Raw genomic sequence first — 18,095 nt, forward strand, 5'->3', positions numbered from 1 at the left:
AGCTATAAGAGGGGAGGAGGGGGAGGCCCGTGGATGAAATATTAGCAGCATATCGGTTAACCACTAAGTCCTTTTTTGTATTCATCTGGACGTTTCTGGTGAGAAGGGCGGAGGGTTGAAGGCTCGGGGATAGATGTTCCTTAATGCAAACGAACGTTCCCAAAGATACAGGCGGCTCTCAGCAAAGGACAAAATAAGGCAGAGACTGTACAGAGCCCACTGCTGAAAGACGGGAACAAAATTGCTCTGCGGCTTTCAGCATCGCTGAATTACACGTTCTTTAATCGGATCTAGCACACATCGCATTGAAAAAAAATAAAAAAAATAAAATAGCAACTGTTCTTTCAAGCGAACTAGTCTTAAAAACTAGCAGTCCCTGTCAAAGCAGCTCAATGCATCCGTTTGTTGGTGCCTCTGACCTGAACAGGGTTCTATTTCTTAACCCCTGTCCCTTCTGTCTCACACCTTCCTTCAACTTCGTGCTTGGAAACCAGAATGTCGATCCATATTTCATGCCCTAAAAGAAATCAATTCATCCGGGATGACAGGGAGCCCCCACGCACTCTTCAGGCCCCTCTATACAGTCGGAGCCTCGGGGTCTCTGCGGCAATCCTGCCCGTATATTTTCGGAACTGTCTCAATATTAATCAAGCTGCCAGCGGGGATCCAACAGGGAACACCGCGCTGCTCGCAGGGGAGCACTCTGCTTCTGCTTTGCTCGTTTGCAAAGGTGCGGCAGTGCTCGGTGCTTGGCTGTCGGAGCTGAGCGGGTGCGCTGTGGGAGATCGAATGAAATAGAAAGAAAAAAAATCAGCTGTAGTTCTTTAAATGTCTCCTACACTTAAAAATTACAATGAGTTCATTTGGGTGAAGCAAGTAAACGTGCAAAAGAAATAAATCACATAAGAACTCATTTCCCAGGAGGGGGAGGATGCTAAGATCAGTAATTTTCTGCTTTAACGTACTGTTGAGTTTCTTTTCCACGTATGAATTTTGTTGCTAAACCTCCTGCGTCTTTGATGCGATGCATTTCACACCGCGCGTATCTCTTATGATGTGCAAGAGATGGAGGGGGCGGGCGGAGGGACGGGCTCTGGGTCTTGTGGGGCACCTCCAGTGCTACAGAACGGGCTGCAGCCGGCAGCGGTGCCCCGCGAAGGCAGTGTGACAGCCGCCTCCCCCGGCCCCGTCTGGGCTGAGGGCAGGGAGAGACTGCGTCTTTTTTCTGTGAGAAGCGGGGTGCTCCCTTTACTTAAGAGTGTTGAGCAAGAGTTAGATCCGAGGTCTCTTCCTCCCGCTTAGTGCCAGGTTGCCGAGAGTCCCACGGCCAACGTTCAAATCCTTCCCCTTGATAAAGAGCTGTAACGGCAGCCACACAAACAGAGATAAAACTCCTGTCGGATTTGTTTTCATAGCACATATGTAAGTAGGCTTCATTATAATTTGAACTAGATCAAGATAAGAGGTTGATCTGCTTTTAAAGAGCATCTCTGCTGAGATTTCCTGTGGCGCTGACATTAAACCCACACACACAGCATTATCTCGTTCAATTTTTTTATTGAAAGAAACGTCAGATGGCTTAAGGAGTGTCGCTACGTATTGAAAGAAGCGTCGAAGTTGCACCAACTTCGACACTTCGAAGCTTCCCTCATCCGTCGGGACCGGGACTGGGGAAGTTTCCTGTGCACCAGTTGCATCTGTTTCCCCTGAAATCTTCCTTTTTATCTGTGCAAGTGTGTTATGGGGAACACCCCTAGCAGCTGAGAGATTGTCAAAGCGCCAAGCTACAAGAACTGTGAAAGGTCTGCTGTCACTGCGTTTGGGCTGGGTTGTGGGCAATAACTGGGAGAGTCTAAACCTCCAGGCTGGGAAATGCACCAGGCTCCGGCCCGGCGGAACGAGGAGCGGCCTTTCTCTGTCTCTGCACTGTCCCTGAGCACTGCCGGGAGTGAGCGGTACCCCTCTGCTCAATCAGCACCGGCATCGACTTGCCCGACGAACGAGAAACCCATTTGCTCCTGCGCTCTCAGTGATGTGTGAAGCTCCAGGTCGCAGGCTTTAGGTAAAGCCTCTCTAAACGAAGTCAATGAAACACTTCCCCTCTGTGCAGAAAAACTGTAAAACAGCCCTCCTGAACTAGAACGGAGTTTTGTTTTCTTCGGTGTACAGAAAGAGCCCTTAAGAAAGAAAGTTCGTTAAACGGGAACTGGATTTGGACCTTTTTGTAACTTGGCTGCCGAGGTACGAAGGACAAACTTTGCTTTTAAACATTGGAACGACGATGTTCGCATTCAAAAATAAAATAAAATAAATAAATAATAAATAAATAAATAAAAAACCTAACAGCTCTCCAAACCCAACTTGTATCAGTGTGCACTGAAATATATTGCCCCTTTTTTATTCTCTGTAATAAGTAATACTTCACGTGGTTCCTTCACACAAGCAGGATGTCTGGAGTATTCGGACTCAGCCGAGGTTATGAATCTGCTACTTGGGGTTGCCGCAAGTATATCCGCAAGGGATATTCGGGAGGTTCGGGAGGAGCCCCGAGGGGACCTTTTGAGCCTTCTCTCTGCCCTGGTGGGGAGGAGGGGTGGACACTGCCGGGACTGAACGATGGGCATGGGGATTCACGGGGATTCGCATTTCTCGATGGATTTTGCTTTAGCCTTGACCCGAGCTGGTCTAACGCGAAAAAAAAAAAAGGGGGGGGGGGGAGGGGGGGGTTGGAGGGAGAGGGAAAGAGATGAAAATAAATAAATAAATAAATAAAAGGACTCCCTGCGTGACTTTGCCTTGGCATAGGTGTGGCTGCTGCTGGAAACTCCGCACCACACGGGCACCTGTCTTCATTTCACTTCCTATTTCACGGACCCTATTCCCCCTGCAGCTGTTGGCATTTTCGGTCCCGTTCGACGAAATCATCTCTCTCCTTTTCCCAGAATAGCTCCCATGAAGCACCTTCACAGCCTCTCTTTCCCAATTTTCTGCATAACCGAAGAGTGTGTGTGCGTAGGGAAGAGAATGATAACCCCAGATTCGTTTAGTTCACTCTCAGGCAATGTTGATTTCTTCCAATTTCCCCATGAACACTACGTGTTTTAACTCTCTTGGGCGGAAGAGAACAGAATAGATTCAAAACTAAAATGTATATTTTCTATGTCCAGACATCCATAGCTAAATAAAGGTGCTAGAAATGGGGGGCGGGGGGGATTTGGGGATGAGAGCTCCTGGGCCGTTTGGAAAGGGAACCCCCTGCCGTGTTCGTGCTGTCACTTATTCACTTTATTTAAACGAATGAAGAACTGGAAGGGAACCGTGGCGGAGATCCCCGCAACGAGTGGTAATGCTGTCCCGGCTGGGAGCGGCAAGCGCTGAGCCGGAGCTGAGCGTCCTATGAGGGGAGATGGATCCCGTCCCGTCCCCGCGCTCACATTTCTTTCCCGAACTCGTTCTTTCCTTCCAGCAGCGAGACGCCTGCAGTCGGTGCGATTTATGCGGGATCCTAATTCTTCCGTTAGGGTCAATAAGTGCTGAGCTCAGGAAGGGCAGAGGAATGCGAGGGCGGAGGAGGCGGCAGCCGCGCTCCCCGCAGGGAGCCCCGGGGTGCTGAGCGGTAACACCCCCGCCGTGCTCTGCCCCCCACTCCCCGGCTCACCCCAGGGGACGGAGTGCCTCCAGGAGCCCAGAGCACGGCGGGGGCGCGCTCCTTCACACCACCTCTGGCCACGAAACGTCTCTCCATCACACCTCACACCCTTTCACAGAAGGTTTAGGAGATACTTCATCTCTGGAAACACAGCGGCACATCTGCGCGCAGCCCTTAATAACCGGGCTGCCTGCCGGAGGGGAGCGCTCCCTGAAGAAAGATGCTTTTCAAAGCTGTCTCTCCTCAGCGCAAAATTTAAAAAAAAAAAAAAAAAAAAAAAAAAAAAAAAAAAAAGAAAAGAAAAAAAAAAATTCTTTGCCGCCTTCTCCCCCAGGACCCGTCCAAACTCTTTTAAAATGGTTTTGGTTTGCTGAAGTCAGCTTTCTGCTCGCAAGCTTTTAAGGAGAACGAATGCCACGCTCGGAGCCAGTTCTCCCTTCGGCTTGCATCCCTTTTACCCTTTGAAGCCAGCTGGGGTGCGCAGAGGTAAACGAGAGCAGAATTTGGGTGCCGGAGGTAACCACGCTGAGAAGCGGCTCCGTGGTTTGTTTATTTGTATGTTTGTTTATTTGCTTGTTTGTGCCAAGAGTGGTTGTGTGAGGGCGGCTGTACCTCGCGTAGCTCCCTGTCTTCAGCCCTTGGTGCGACACCTTTGTGTGAACTACGACTCTGAGAGCGCAGACGGGGCGAGGAGGGAGCGGAGCCGTCCCCGGGGTGAAGACGCTGCGGGAGGGTTTTGCTCTCAGTCCAGCGCGGAAGACGCTGCAGTGGCTCCGAGTCAGGGGTTGCCCCCGCCGCTGCGAGCTCTGCCGTCGGTGCGCGGCCGCTCCGGGCCACCGGGAGGGAGCGAACGGCGCCGCCGTCGAGGCTGTTCTCGGGACTCGCGTGTCACCCGGGCGGGCATCCGCGCTCCTACGGTCTCACTGCATAAAGCCCCGCTGCTGTGCTGCTGCCGCTGGGAGCTGGGGTTTACGGTTTTACGGGCACATGAGATGCTCCTTGTCCTCAGCACCCCTAGGGTTTACTAGCAGCCTTTAAAGAGGGACGTTTATTGGGATAAAAGTGGATTGCAAGCTGCAAGAGCGTTGCATGTGTCTTTCATTTAAAAGACACCGAGAGCTCAGTTTTGTTTTTTTTTTTACTTTTTTTTTTTTACTTTTTTTTTCTTTCTTTTTCCCTCCCCCAAGGCATTTAGTGCTTTTAAGGCACAGTTATAAACAAGCTGCCGGAACGCCGGCACACGGAGATGCGGGCGGTGGGACCGAGGAGGGGGGATGGGGAAGGGGAGAGCATCTGCTTCTTCGGATCTGCAGCAGGCTTTGCTCCTAAAAGTGCAAGGCGGAAAATGCCGCTTCTTCAAGAAAATCCAGAGAGCAGGGAGGGGACCCAGGCACCGGGCCGGCTCCTCGCTGGGACCCCTTTGCACGAATCCGCTCCCCATCCATTTGTCCGCGAGAGCTCATTTACAGAGGGCCAAAGCAGACTCCAACCCCAAACATACGCGTCATCCCCGATTCCCCCCCGCCACCTCCGCGCTCACCCGGTTGCGGTGTCCGAGGCAGCGCCGGGAACGGGGCGGGCGGGGTGAGGGGTGCTGCAGCCTGCGGTACAGCTCTGCGGCTGTCGGGGAGGGCACGGTGCGCCCGTTTGGGTGCTGGTGGGGCAAGTGGGGTGATGAAGGCAGCTGTATACTGCGTCGACGAGGGGAAAGCTCGTTCAGTTATCCCCATTTATTTATTCTTTTATATATATATATATGGGTATATATATATATATATATATACATATATATATATATATATATATATGGAAAATATCTACCTAGAGATCAGCAGAAGGAGGAGTGGAGCTGCTTGCTGAGAAGTGTACCGGACCCGAAGTGGCCTTCTTATCACCTCTGGCTGGGTTCACAGGAAAGGTCTCAGTAGCCCTGGCTGACCATCACCGCACCTACATCTCTGTTGCTCATTAAGGCTGCTCATCTCCCCCCACCATGGGGGAAGGGTTCTCCTAACTCATTTCTAAAAGAGCCTCAGTGAGACAGATGCACTCGGGTCCACAGTCTTGCAGCACTGCTCTGTACAGATTGCAGACCTGATTTGTGTTACTCTTATGAGTAACTTCCTTTCTCTGGGAGCAGGGAGCAATGTGTGTCTTGCCTAACAGTTTTGTGCAATGTGGGTCTTGTCAAACAGTTCCCTAGCTCTGCCTAATCTGTGCCTTAAATCCTGCCTATGTGCCAGTGAACCAAGGAACGAGACACTTTGCTCATACTTTGGGTGAAATCTCTGCATATTCAGTATTCACAGGAATGCATGCATGCAAAATCGTGTCTTCTTTTTACTACTTTAGGTTCTGCTTCGCCATTCTCTGTTTAACCAGCTCACACTAACACACAGAAGTGGACTGCAAGTCTGCTGCATGGAAGTCAATTTCCCTTTCAGGACAGCTTCTCAGCAACTTTTGCTTTTCTATTTCTCTGCTTCCCATCCCCACTGCACGGACATTTTTTTCTCTCTTCAGCTTTAGGACCAAACTGACGAGCTATTAAGGGAAGAAAGAGCACCGGTTCTTCGCTGCCGCTTCAGAGAGCAGGACTACAGCTACTGAGCGTCAGTCGGATTGATTACAGGAGATCCTTTACTCGAGGGTATGTGCTCCTGCAGTCCCCGAGCTGCGCCTCTCGGGGAGTTGAGAAAGAGGGAGGGAAGCGAGAGATTCCTCTCATTTCGGGATCCCCAGAGGAATGAGATTGGGTCGTAGAAGGGAAATGTCCTTCTCACGTTCCTCCCTCTCTCCCTCCCTCCCGTCTCCCCTCACCCTCCCTGCACGCTCGTGTGTGTATGTGTGTGTGTGTGTCTGAAACACATCTGTCTGTCTAAAACGGGCCTGGAACTCCCTCCTGTGTTGGGATTAGGTCTTGGGGGACCCGGGGTGGAGTTACGGCACTCGCCGATTTTCATATTCATTAGAAATGGGAGGTTGCGTAAGGAGTCCCGCTGAGCTTCAAGATATAAAGCAACTTCAGGTTCCCCCTCTCAAGACAAGACAAATCAAAGGCTCGGAGGGAAAGCAGCTCCCTGAGCTCCGAACGCCTCTCCCTCCCTTCTTCCCTCCCATCCACTCCCCCTTTCCCTTCTCACAGTCCGGCCTCTGTCTAGGGAAGAGGCTCTACGGCAGCCTTAGATGATTATGGATTTTCTGAGCGAGAAGTTTGCCCTGAAGAGCCAGCCGAGCAAGAACAGTGACTTTTATATGGGAGCAGGAGGCACTTTGGAGCACGTTATGGAAACTTTGGACAATGAGTCCTTTTACAGCAAAACGTCAGGCAACAAATGCGTGCAGGCCTTCAACCCTCTGCAAAGGGCTGAGCATCATGTGAGGCTGGACAGGACTTCGCCCTGCCAGGACAACAACGGTAAGACAGCAGTCCAGCTGTGTTCTGCTTCCCTGCTGTGTCTCTGCTCCTGCCCTGGAGAGTGGGGGCAGCTCCACAACCTTTGGGTGCTGGCATACGAGGTGCAGCTTGCTAAATAATAATTATAACAACACTATCAGTAACGTCAGTTAGAATAATGGTGATAACAGAGACGCAAAAAAAAAAAACGAGAAAAGGCGACTTCTGGGTTGGAAGTGCTATTATCTGCTGCCCTCTCCGCTGGCACCGAGCAAAGCCACTGGGCTTGCTGGGCTTCACCCCCTCCGCTGGACGGGCAGCCCGGCCAGTGGAACTGACGGCACGGAGGGTGGAAGGACCCGGGCAACTCTGCCGGGGAAGGGCCGCGGCGGAGCAGCGGGGCCTGGCGGAGCGGAAGAGCTCGGCCGTAGCCCCGGCGGAGGTTGCAGGGAGCCCGCGGGCGCTGCCTCCAGTTCGCCCCGCGCCTCTCCGCTCCGCGCTTGACTAAGCTCGGGGTTTCCATTCCACCGCTTTAGGAGGAGCGGCCAGAGGCTGCGGGCTCGAAACCCGCCGGATCAAAGAGGCACCGCCGCGGGTTGGAAACGGAAGGTCACTTGGTCGTGTTCTGCTCTTTAAATAACTCTCAGAGATTATAGTATTTATCTTTATTATTATTCGTTATTATTTTTACTAAGCCACTGAATAACGTGCAGTCGACATGGTGTGTGATTCTTTGTACGGACTGAAAACGATTTAGGTCACTCACACGACGCTGTTAAATATTAGTTCTTTGGGTATTTATTTGTGCTTTCTTTATTATTATCATTATTTTTATATTATTTTTCCTAGCTGTTCGGCAGCTGTGTTTTATTTATAAACAACCCAGAATTTTTGCCCTGTATTTCCCCCAGGTAGAATTCACTTTTAGGGAAAAAAAATAAAATTAAATTAAAAGCCTGTTCTAAAGCAGTATCGGAAATGGTTAAAATCAGCTGCCTTAATGAGACTTACCATATCCCACATTTTTGGCTTCATATGGATATTGAGGTTTTATTGTTGTTGTTTATTTTTTTTTCTTTTTTTTTTTCTTTTTCTTTGAGATCATCCCTTTTGTACCAAACAGTCCGTAAGAAATAATGACAGAGTTCTGCAAGTGCAACTTAGAAAACCTGTGGAAAATTGATTTACACATTGAAAACTTTCTAAATTAGCTCGTTTAATGTGTGCCCTAAGGGCGTTGGGGGTATTTCCTATCTATGTACGTATTGATGGTAAGTATCTCAAAATTCTGTTTGGTTCAAATCACTCCTGACTGAAAGAAAACAAATTACTGAGAAGGCAAGAAAACTCCAAAGCAGGCTCCTTATTCTATGTGACGTGACAGCCGTCTAAATTCTAATTTCAACAATTTCAAACTTATTTTTTTTTTCTTTCTTCTTTGCCTGTTTCTGAGAGTAAAGAGAAGTCCTTTTGAATCCTGTAACACATTGCAAGTCTTTGTTTTCATGTGAGGTGTGCAAAAGCAGAAATATAGAAAATGCTTTGATTTCTTGTTAAGACGCTACACAGTTGTTTTTCTTGTCTCTACCACTCAGATTTTACCTAAAGACAAATAGCTCCAGCAATCCTTACACAAAGTATTTGCAACAGTCTCTTTTAACATGTTAACATTTTGCAGAAACTCTCTACATTTTCTAACCATAACAAACTTAATTGGAAACAATTCCACTTTACAAATCCAAGGGCATGTATGTGGAATCTATTGAGTTTGTAAAGAGAAGTTGATTTTCAGTTTCATTTACGTCTTTATTTGTCAGTTTGCAACTATTTCCTTTACACTAAAATTATTCTTTTTTCATATAAACAAATGGACTTTTGCCTATCTGCTTCCAAGTCTAAAGGAGCATTTGCCAATAGCTTTATATATATCTATAGGTAACATTGTTTTGCACTAAGATTTCTTATCTGTGCAACTCCAGTTGAAGCCAATTTCATGGATTATTACCCACTTTAGTGGAAGCATAAAAACACTCAAGTGCTGTCTTTACACTGAAATATTTTAGATGATATTTTAAAATACAATGTTCAGTTTAAATACTGTGATTTAATACTCTTATTCTACTTGTGTTTAACACTGCAGATTCCTTTCACACCATCTCACATAGAAATACACATACACAGAATCTGGTTCCCTATTAAACAGTATTATATGTACCCTTCCCTCTGAAGCTCCTAATTTATCAGTTATTTCCCTCCCCGCTTTGTGTACAGTGAACTATGGGATTACTAAAGTGGAAGGACAGCCTCTTCACACAGAGCTGAATAGGCCCTTGGACAACTGCAGCAACTTGAGGATGTCTCCGGTGAAGGGGATGCAGGAGAAGGGGGAACTGGATGAACTAGGTGATAAGTGTGACAGCAATGTCTCCAGCAGTAAGAAGAGGAGACACAGAACAACTTTCACCAGTTTGCAGCTGGAGGAACTGGAGAAAGTCTTCCAGAAAACTCATTACCCTGATGTCTATGTGAGGGAGCAGCTAGCTCTGAGGACAGAGCTCACTGAGGCCAGAGTCCAGGTAGGAACCAAATTTAAGCATTTCCTTGACAATTTATGCATTACAAGAACTGAGAAATGACTCTTTGGGATTGTACAAAAGCCCACAGAACTAACATAAATTGATCACTCTATTTTTTTCTTTCTAGATATAAGCTGTGTTATAACGCTAAAATATGCTGTTATTATTATATATATTTTAAATAGTTTCTGTTACTGCGTTAGCAACTTTCTTAAGGTATGATGGAGCAGTATTAGTATGAAAGCGCTTCTGATATCTGGTAGTTGTGCTTTAATGTCAGAATGCCAGGCTCCAAAGGCATTACGTGTTAATGTGTAAAGATCCCATTAAAGAAATATGCTTTAAGTAGTTCAGACTATTGAGGATACAGAACTTGAGCATAGAGGAATCTGCACGTGTTATATCATAAAAAGCACAAGTCTAAAGAGCACTCAAATTCCTTGCTTATATCCAAAGAGTAAGCGATGGAATTGCTCGTACTTATAAATGTCTGTGTGTGCGAGTTTTTATGTGAGTGTGCATGACATATATGTAATACAAGAACATGGTACGCTCATCTCTGTTGCATGCTTCAAATTAGGAAAGTTGAGAAGTACGTTTGCTTGTTTTAAACTTGCATATCCAATGGGTAATGTTATTCTGATTTTTGGAACAAAATGTATTTTGGCAACAGTGCAGTATCTGAATATTCTAACTGCATATGAAACTGATTCATTCAGTATGTGCACGTACACTAATCCAAATAATATTTGTGACTTTGGATGTATAATGCTGAGAAAAGAAGTGAAATGTCCAGGAAATACATCCCTTCCTCCACTAAGAGATCTTCCTTTAGAAAAGCGTGTGAATTGCATTTTGCAAGCTTACACAGTTCTTAGAGATCTTTCCTGTTCAGGTAATACTCAACATCTCAATTTAGGGAATAGCAGTACTGTAGATTCTTGCAGACTGGAATTGATTTTTTCAATTTAATGGCTTGAATATGATAACAACTTAACAACTTGTAATGAAACACATACTGTCACATACATATAGAGAAATAGACGTCAACACACATGCATACAACTGAAATTAAATCAGGATCACTTTCAGAAATGAACTCTGCTAATTAATTTTATAAAGAAGTGCTCTTTTCATGTGTGCTCAACCAGATGGCATCCTCACTGTTGTCATCTGAAAGCAGTCTAAAATCATCTGTCAGTTACACCAATACAATATCAGTGATGCCAATAGAACTCAGTTTGGTGGTTTTCAACTCTTTAGATTCCGCACAATCCCTCCCCTCTGAATCTGGGATGGTATTCCAAGTGTGACTTGTATTCATTAGGATTTAATTATGTCTTAAAATAAAATAAAATAAAATAAGAAAAGGTTGTTACAGTGTTAAATTGCTGTTCTTACAATTGCATAATTCTGGAATAATGAGAACTAGTCCAAAAATAAATTAACAGACGAAACAGGGAGGGGAGAATGGAGTAAAATTTGTCAATTTGTTTTTTCTCTCACGTTGTTCCTTAAGACTTAGAATCTTCATATGGTGAAAGTATTAGAAATAAGAGAGTAAATATGAAAACATATGTGTCTGCACCAGACTTTCACAGACTATCTGTTTCCTTTATAAACATTTTCCCCTTAAAAGATAAGTGATCTTCGCATTTCTTATATGCTAAATATGAAAGGAAATGGTGATCATTTTTATTCAGAGTAGCAACAGTATTCCATCACAAGATTAAGCAATTTACAAAGCCTTACATCATTAGAGGCAAGCATCTGGCAATTCGAGGATAACAAGCAGCAGATTTTTACATTGCTTTGTGGAGGCAAATGGTTACTTTATCTCTGCCAAGAGTCAGTTTCTAGTAAAGCGATGTAAACAGAAACATTTTGGGGGATTGTCAAAGGAATTTTTTATTTTTTTTCTTCTCCTTTAGCAACTATAAATTCAAGCAAATTGTTTGATTTAGTTTAGCAGAATGATCAGCTGGATACCTTGCCCACATTTCCCTTCACCGCCATTTCATCAAGATCCAGTTTAATATTTGTCCCGCATACATGCAGAGAGAGCCAACCTGAACTTAATTTATCTAAGTTGTTCTCTTTCCTGCTGCATGTCAGTGAAGTAATTGGCACCCATTTTAAGGAGATTGTCAAGGTCTTTTTTCAATGAAAGAGCCTCATTACTAAATTCCCTTAGTGTGTTCTTGGTGCCTCCTGTGGAGACAGGAGAATTCTTTTTTCCTTTACTTTTCTTTTTGCTGAGCCTCAGGCATAATAAATAATACAGATTTACCAGTAAAGCTCTTAAGAATATGCACTCAGCAGTTACATGCATGGGCCTTGCTTTGATTGCTGGCTGCATTTTATGATTGTACATACTAAATTTCCAACAAATCCTTGAGAATGAAAATGAGAAAAATTACGATCTGGTTGCATCAAAGGAAAGTTGAGTTCTCCAAAAATTGAAGTAAAAAAAAAGAAATTACAAAACATGTATTGCTACCATCAAGGAGCAGAAAACAGCCCTCAAAATGGGATTCCCAGTCACTGTTTACAGAAGTATTAATGTATGTACCTACTCAGATAGGTTCAACCATTCTCCTAAATAGGAGGAAGGCTAGCCAATGCCATTGTTTCTATTATAAAACCCCCACAACTTTCTGTTAATAGCATGACTCCTTAAAAAGAACAACAATTAATTTGCTGAGCAATAAAGACTTAGATAATTTTACTTTTATGAAGGAACAATTACTTTCCTTAGCAGTCTCTTTAATAAAACAAGATGAGTCTTACCCAACCCAAAGCAAACTGTCTTAAAGGAAAAAATCCGAATGTCAAATAACAGTGAAAACATATAAATAATAGATTTGAGACAACAAGTGACACTCAAAATATCATATAACTGTTCAAAGGTTATTTTAGTATAAATAAAGCAGCCTTAAGCTGATAAGTAGGCACTGTTTCACAAATAAATTATTTTGTAATCAAAGTGTTTTATTATTTTATTTTATTTTATTTTATTTTATTTTATTTTATTTTATTTTATTTTATTTTAGTCTTCTATTGTCAAAAACATAGAACTTCCTAACACAAGAAGGAAAATATCATAATATAAACTATGGTCTGATGATTTTTATTTTTTTTTGTTATCTTCCTTCACTGACAGCTATGAACGTTCCTTATAGAAACTATATGGATAGTCTTGGTGCGAACTTTTCCTTTCTTTTCATTAATGCAATTAATGAAGACTATATATACCACCAAGAGACAGCATGGGTAGACATATCAAGTGAGTGGTCACTTGAAGTTAAGATAAAGTCTCTTTATGGTGTGACTTGCTGCTACTTGGAAATGTTCTACTGACTGTCCAAAATAGCATTGCCTGACCAGCTGACCATTCCTCTATATTGGTTGTCTTTGTGGTTTTGTTTGCTTTTTTGTTTGTTTGAGACATAAGAAAGGAAGTGATATATACTTTGCAATTATCCAGAAGTAACAACATTTGTAACTGAGTATATGAGTATAACTTGACTGTTTTTTTTTGTAGGTTTGGTTCCAGAATAGAAGAGCAAAATGGAGGAAAAGAGAACGCTATGGGCAGATCCAGCAAGCTAAGAGCCATTTTGCTGCCACTTATGATATATCTGTTCTTCCAAGGACTGAGAGCTATCCTCAGGTATGTTGAAGACCAAATGGTACTTTGGTTTTTTGCTTGTTATAAGCATATATCTTCATGGAAGATGCATGAAGACTTTCAATTTATCTTTTTATTTTCTTTAGACAAGTTGCCAAGTGTGGCCATTGTGAACAACAGTTCCAACTTCTAGTATGAGTTGGAAAATAACTCCTAAAATACATGTACTTTTAAATGAATGATCTTAGGAGCTGCATTTTCACACAAGCTATGTACTAAAAATGATTGGCTGTATGATTGTAGAGCTAATTACATTCTGCACATAAAGTTATGTGGGGATCTGAATAACCTCCAGGTCCATACACACATTCTAGATAAATTATAGACTAGAACTTCAATTCTGAGTTTTTTATATTCTCAGGTATAACTGTCTTAAAAACTCTGCTTGTGTATGCTTTGGTAAGATGAAACATAAAGCATATGATCATTAGGCAACTTCTTTCTGATGCATTAAACATGCATAATTTCTTTATGGACCTCAAGAGGCAGTTCAATCCAATAAGGCTTCTGCTGGCATGAAACATTTTTATGGCCATCAATGGTCAGAACAGAATCCATACAGCTTCAAGATGGAGACAGGAAGACAATAAAGCTCTCTTGAGCAATAGTAGTTTATTTCATTTCTTCATCCTATTTCTTTTCTTGCCTTGCCTCACTCATGTCATTGTTTTCCTGCTTTTTTTGTTTCATAACATTGAATACTTTTGTACTGAAACCATTACTTGTCATGTCTTTTGCTTCTCACATTGTTTTAAAAAAGAAAAGGCTCCAAACAAAGTGTGCCTCTGGTAAAGTCCTTTTCTACTGGTATTTTGGTACTCTTCTTGTTCATCAGGTAACATAGTCTCTGCTAGACATAGGAATATATTCATATTCAAAAACATTATTGGCTACATCTACATAGGTTTGCTTTTGTTATGATCTGCCTTTGCTAAATCTGATTAGTTTAGGACTAGAGACCTCATGTTCCTGTCTCATCTATCTGACTTAACTGCTTTATCTTTCAGAAGGCTGATACTAAGTTCAGTGTTAGGGAGAGAGCTAGCTTGTGTTCCAGCAACTCAGAATATAGGCACCACCATTTCAAACTTTCTGATACCCATCACTCTGTGCATTAGCATATTATGAGGTAACAGTGTATTTGTCTAAATTACATCAGAAACCATTGCATGATACTTGGGATTGTTCAGCCTGGGGAAGATGAGGCTTGGAGTAGATCTTATCGATACTTTTAAGAATTGGAAGGGAGGATGCAAATAAGATGGAGCCAGGCTCTTTTCAGTGGTTCTCAGTGCCAGGACAAGAGGTCCTGGCAAAAATGAACACAGAAGGTTCCCTCTATAAATCAGGAAACATGCAGTGTGGGTGACAGAGCACTGCTGCCCAGAGATCTCCTCTTTGGAGATCTTCAGAAGCTGCCTGGATATTTTATTGGTGCCTGATATTGTATTGGTGCAAATGACAGATGATTTTAGACTGCTTTGTGTATTCTTCCTTGGGCACGGGTTGGACCAGGTGATCTCCACCCTTCCCACCTTGACCATTCTTGTGTTTTTTCGATTGATGCTGTGATTCTATGATATACTGTGTGTCAAAATAGGAGGACTCAATACTTGCCTGAGAACTACCTGAGTTTCAGGTAAGTGAGTCCAAAAAATAAAACAAACAAAAACAAAAATCCCAAACATTCAGTAACGTGAACCACACCTAGGCAGATGCACATGCATTAATTGATGTCAGTGTGTTCAAGTATTTTTTGAAGGACTTTCTAGATACTCTTCACAACAGGTAAACTGTGACACAAGGAGTAGTACTTAAGCTTTGGGCTTTCTACCAGTGACTCATTTTTCTAGACTTAATTGGTTCTACTTAGACTTATCTAGTACTTCTAGGGGGACATCATATATAAATTTTCACAACAGGCAGAAGTATTTTTTAGTATAACCTAATGGAATAACTAAGTCATTTGCAAGTACTTGAAACTGTTGTCCTAATAATATAAATAAACAAATAAATAAATATTTTAAAAAAGAAACACTTTTAAATTACAGGAAACTGTAATTTAATTTTTTGTTAATTACCATTAACAAAAATCTAAGCCCTATGAAAAGCTGATTTTGTATTTTCACATTGTAAAAAGATGAGAATAGGAAACAGATATGCAGGAAATTATCACATAATAGACAATGTAAGTTCACATTCTTGCTAGTCTGGTAGTGATTCTTCAGTTTCATATTCTTAAATCATCATGGTCAGTAAAACCATACATGAATCATGTATACAGAGTGTTCTCATTTCCAGTGAGAACACTTTCAAAAATGAAAATCCATGTTAAAAACACAATGAGCCCTAATAGTCTTACATTCAAATGTTTAGAACTAGGTATTCATTTATAAATGTCTCATTCACAGAAAATAGATGTTTGATATATGATTTGCCTTTAAACTCATTAATCTATTTTACAGTTCAGGGAGAAAGGGATATTTAAAATTGTGATCTGTATGTTTGATCTTAGTATTGTATCATAGAATCATAGAATGGCTTGGATTGGAAGGGACCTTAAAGATCATTCATCTCCAGTCCCCCTACCATGGTCAAAGTTGCACACCCACTAGATCAGGTTGCCCAGGGCCCCACCCAACCTGGCCTTGAATGTCTCTAGGGATGGGGCATCCACAGCTTCTCTGGGCAGCCTGTGCCACTGCCTCACCATCCTTTGAGTAAAGAATTTCTTCCAAACTTTCAATCTAAATTTGCCCTATCACTATCAGAATATGTAAGAAGTCATTCCCCTCCTGCTTATTATTCCCTCAGGTACTGGAAAGCTGCAATGAGGTCTCCCTGTGCCTTCTTTTCTCTAAGCTAACGGTGTGTATCTCCCTCAATTTTTCCTCCCTAAAGCGAGATATTCCAAGTGGTTTGGTCGTCTTCATGGCTATACTCTGGACCCACTTCAACAGCTCTGTCTTTCTCGTGCTGGTGACCCCAGCTCTGGACACAGTACTCCAGATGGAGCTTTACAAAAGCAGAGCAGAATCACAGAATTGTAGGGGTTGGAAGGGACCACTAGAGATCATCGAGTCCAACCCCCCTGCCAAAGCAGGTTCCCTACACCACATCACACAGGTAGGCGTCCAGGCAGGTCTTGAATATCTCCAGAGAAGGAGACTCCACCACCTCTACAGAGGAGGACAATAACGTTCCTCTCCCAGTTGGCCAGAGCAGCTAGCTGTTTGAGGCAGCTTAGGATACAGTTGGACTTTGGGGTTGCAAGAGCAGACTGTTGGCTCATGTTCAGCTTTTTGTCCATCAGGACTTTAAGGTCTTCTCCACCTAGTTGCTCTCAATGAGTTCTTTTTCAAGTCTGTACTCATATCTGGAATTGCCCTGTCTTAAGTGCAGCACCTTGCTCTTGGCCTTATTGAACCTCATTAGGTTTGTGTGGGCCCGCTTTTAAAGGCTGTCTTGGTCCCTCTGGATGGCAGTCCTTCCTTCTATTGCATCAGCTGCACCATGCACCTTAATCATCATATTAGACACTGATTTTCTAGGAAATTCAATTAATTTAGTACTTGGAAAAATCTCATATGTGTAAAAACTAATGCAAGAAGCTAAATCAATTTTTTGTTGTTGATACTTTGTTTTCCCTGTGCACAAGAACTCTTACAGTGACACTGACATCCATAAAGATTAGGCAGGTTTTGCTATACTTTCAGGTAACTATATTTTCCTGGAGACTGTGGAACACAAATCACTTTAGCTTGACTATGAAGCTCCCACTTACATGGGGGAAAGCAGCCTCTTTTGCTGTTGAAAAATACAGAGAGTTGTTGAAAATGGATAAAATAAACCTAGGATATTTATTGATGTGTGTCAGAAGAAACAGAAACAAATGTGAATGTCTGGTGTGTATTATATGAATTCGAAGTCTGAAGATTTTTGCTTTAAGTCCCATCATGGATATATTCCCAAGGACACACCACTTGTGTTCCATCAGAAACATTATCCTGTATTGTGGACAACAGTGTGTGTGGACATCCCTGCTTAATCTCTTCACTAATTATCTTATTCACATACAAATTAAGAACATGATGCTGCTATGCACTGTGTGACTATGTTAACCTGAAAAGCTTTCCAATGAGGAAAAAGACTTTTCAATTTATTTCAGAGATTAGTGTTTTTTTAACTTTGCTGATTCAAATGACCTTTTTCTAGTATGTGGAATTTAGCTGCTGTTTATTGTGCAAAGTGTGTGGCTTAGTTAGCTGTCAAGAAGTTAAATAATTCCTAACCTGTCCAAATTCTGCATACATATATAATCTCTAGGAGGCAACATCCTAATAAAGGGGGAATGAGTGCAGTATTTCTCCAGAAATTCATTGGCTTCTGTCATGGTTTAATAATTTTATAATTTTGCTATCAGTATTCCACATCATAACATCATTTAAGGCATGAATAATTTTACTGAATCTGCAACTTACAGAAGAAGACTACATCTCCCAGAGAACAACACGAGCAAAGAGATAGGTCACGGGACCTGGACTCTATATTAACTCTGTCGCAGGCTAGACTGACGTTCTTTTGAGTTCTGGCATTCAGGGGAGTGTGTGGGAGCCGTCACCGTTTTGCATAGATTCACAGTAGGCCTCTCGGTTTTGGGACTCATTCTCTCTCCTATTTTGCTTGATTTGTTAGCTCAATTTTCAATTATATTGTATCATATTGTGTTATCTTGTATTTTGATATAGTAATTTAGTAAATAAGTGTTTTGCACTAAGTGGG

General features: G+C 42.8%; 1 protein-coding gene across 8 annotated transcripts in view; it reads left to right on the forward strand.

Moving 5' to 3' along the window:
• The first annotated feature begins 5,474 nt into the window (after positions 1 to 5,474).
• Positions 5,475 to 18,095, forward strand: part of ALX1 (ALX homeobox 1) — a 64,407-nt gene continuing 51,786 nt past the window's right edge. For 6 of the 8 annotated variants that reach the window (XM_085538054.1, XM_085538031.1, XM_085538062.1 and 3 more), the window contains exons 1-3: positions 6,690 to 7,067; positions 9,318 to 9,622; positions 13,167 to 13,295. In XM_085538054.1, coding sequence (XP_085394180.1) covers positions 6,836 to 7,067; positions 9,318 to 9,622; positions 13,167 to 13,295 — 666 coding nt within the window. In that variant the 5' untranslated portion in view covers positions 6,690 to 6,835. Of the gene's footprint in view, positions 5,568 to 6,172; positions 6,300 to 6,689; positions 7,068 to 9,317; positions 9,623 to 13,166; positions 13,296 to 18,095 lie in introns of those variants that run through there. The other 2 variants (XM_085538038.1, XM_085538022.1) reach the window with 1 other exon arrangement.

Source organism: Coturnix japonica, chromosome 1, assembly GCF_054131305.1.
Source record: "Coturnix japonica strain WE chromosome 1, WE-NBRP24, whole genome shotgun sequence".
NCBI lineage: Eukaryota > Metazoa > Chordata > Aves > Galliformes > Phasianidae > Coturnix > Coturnix japonica.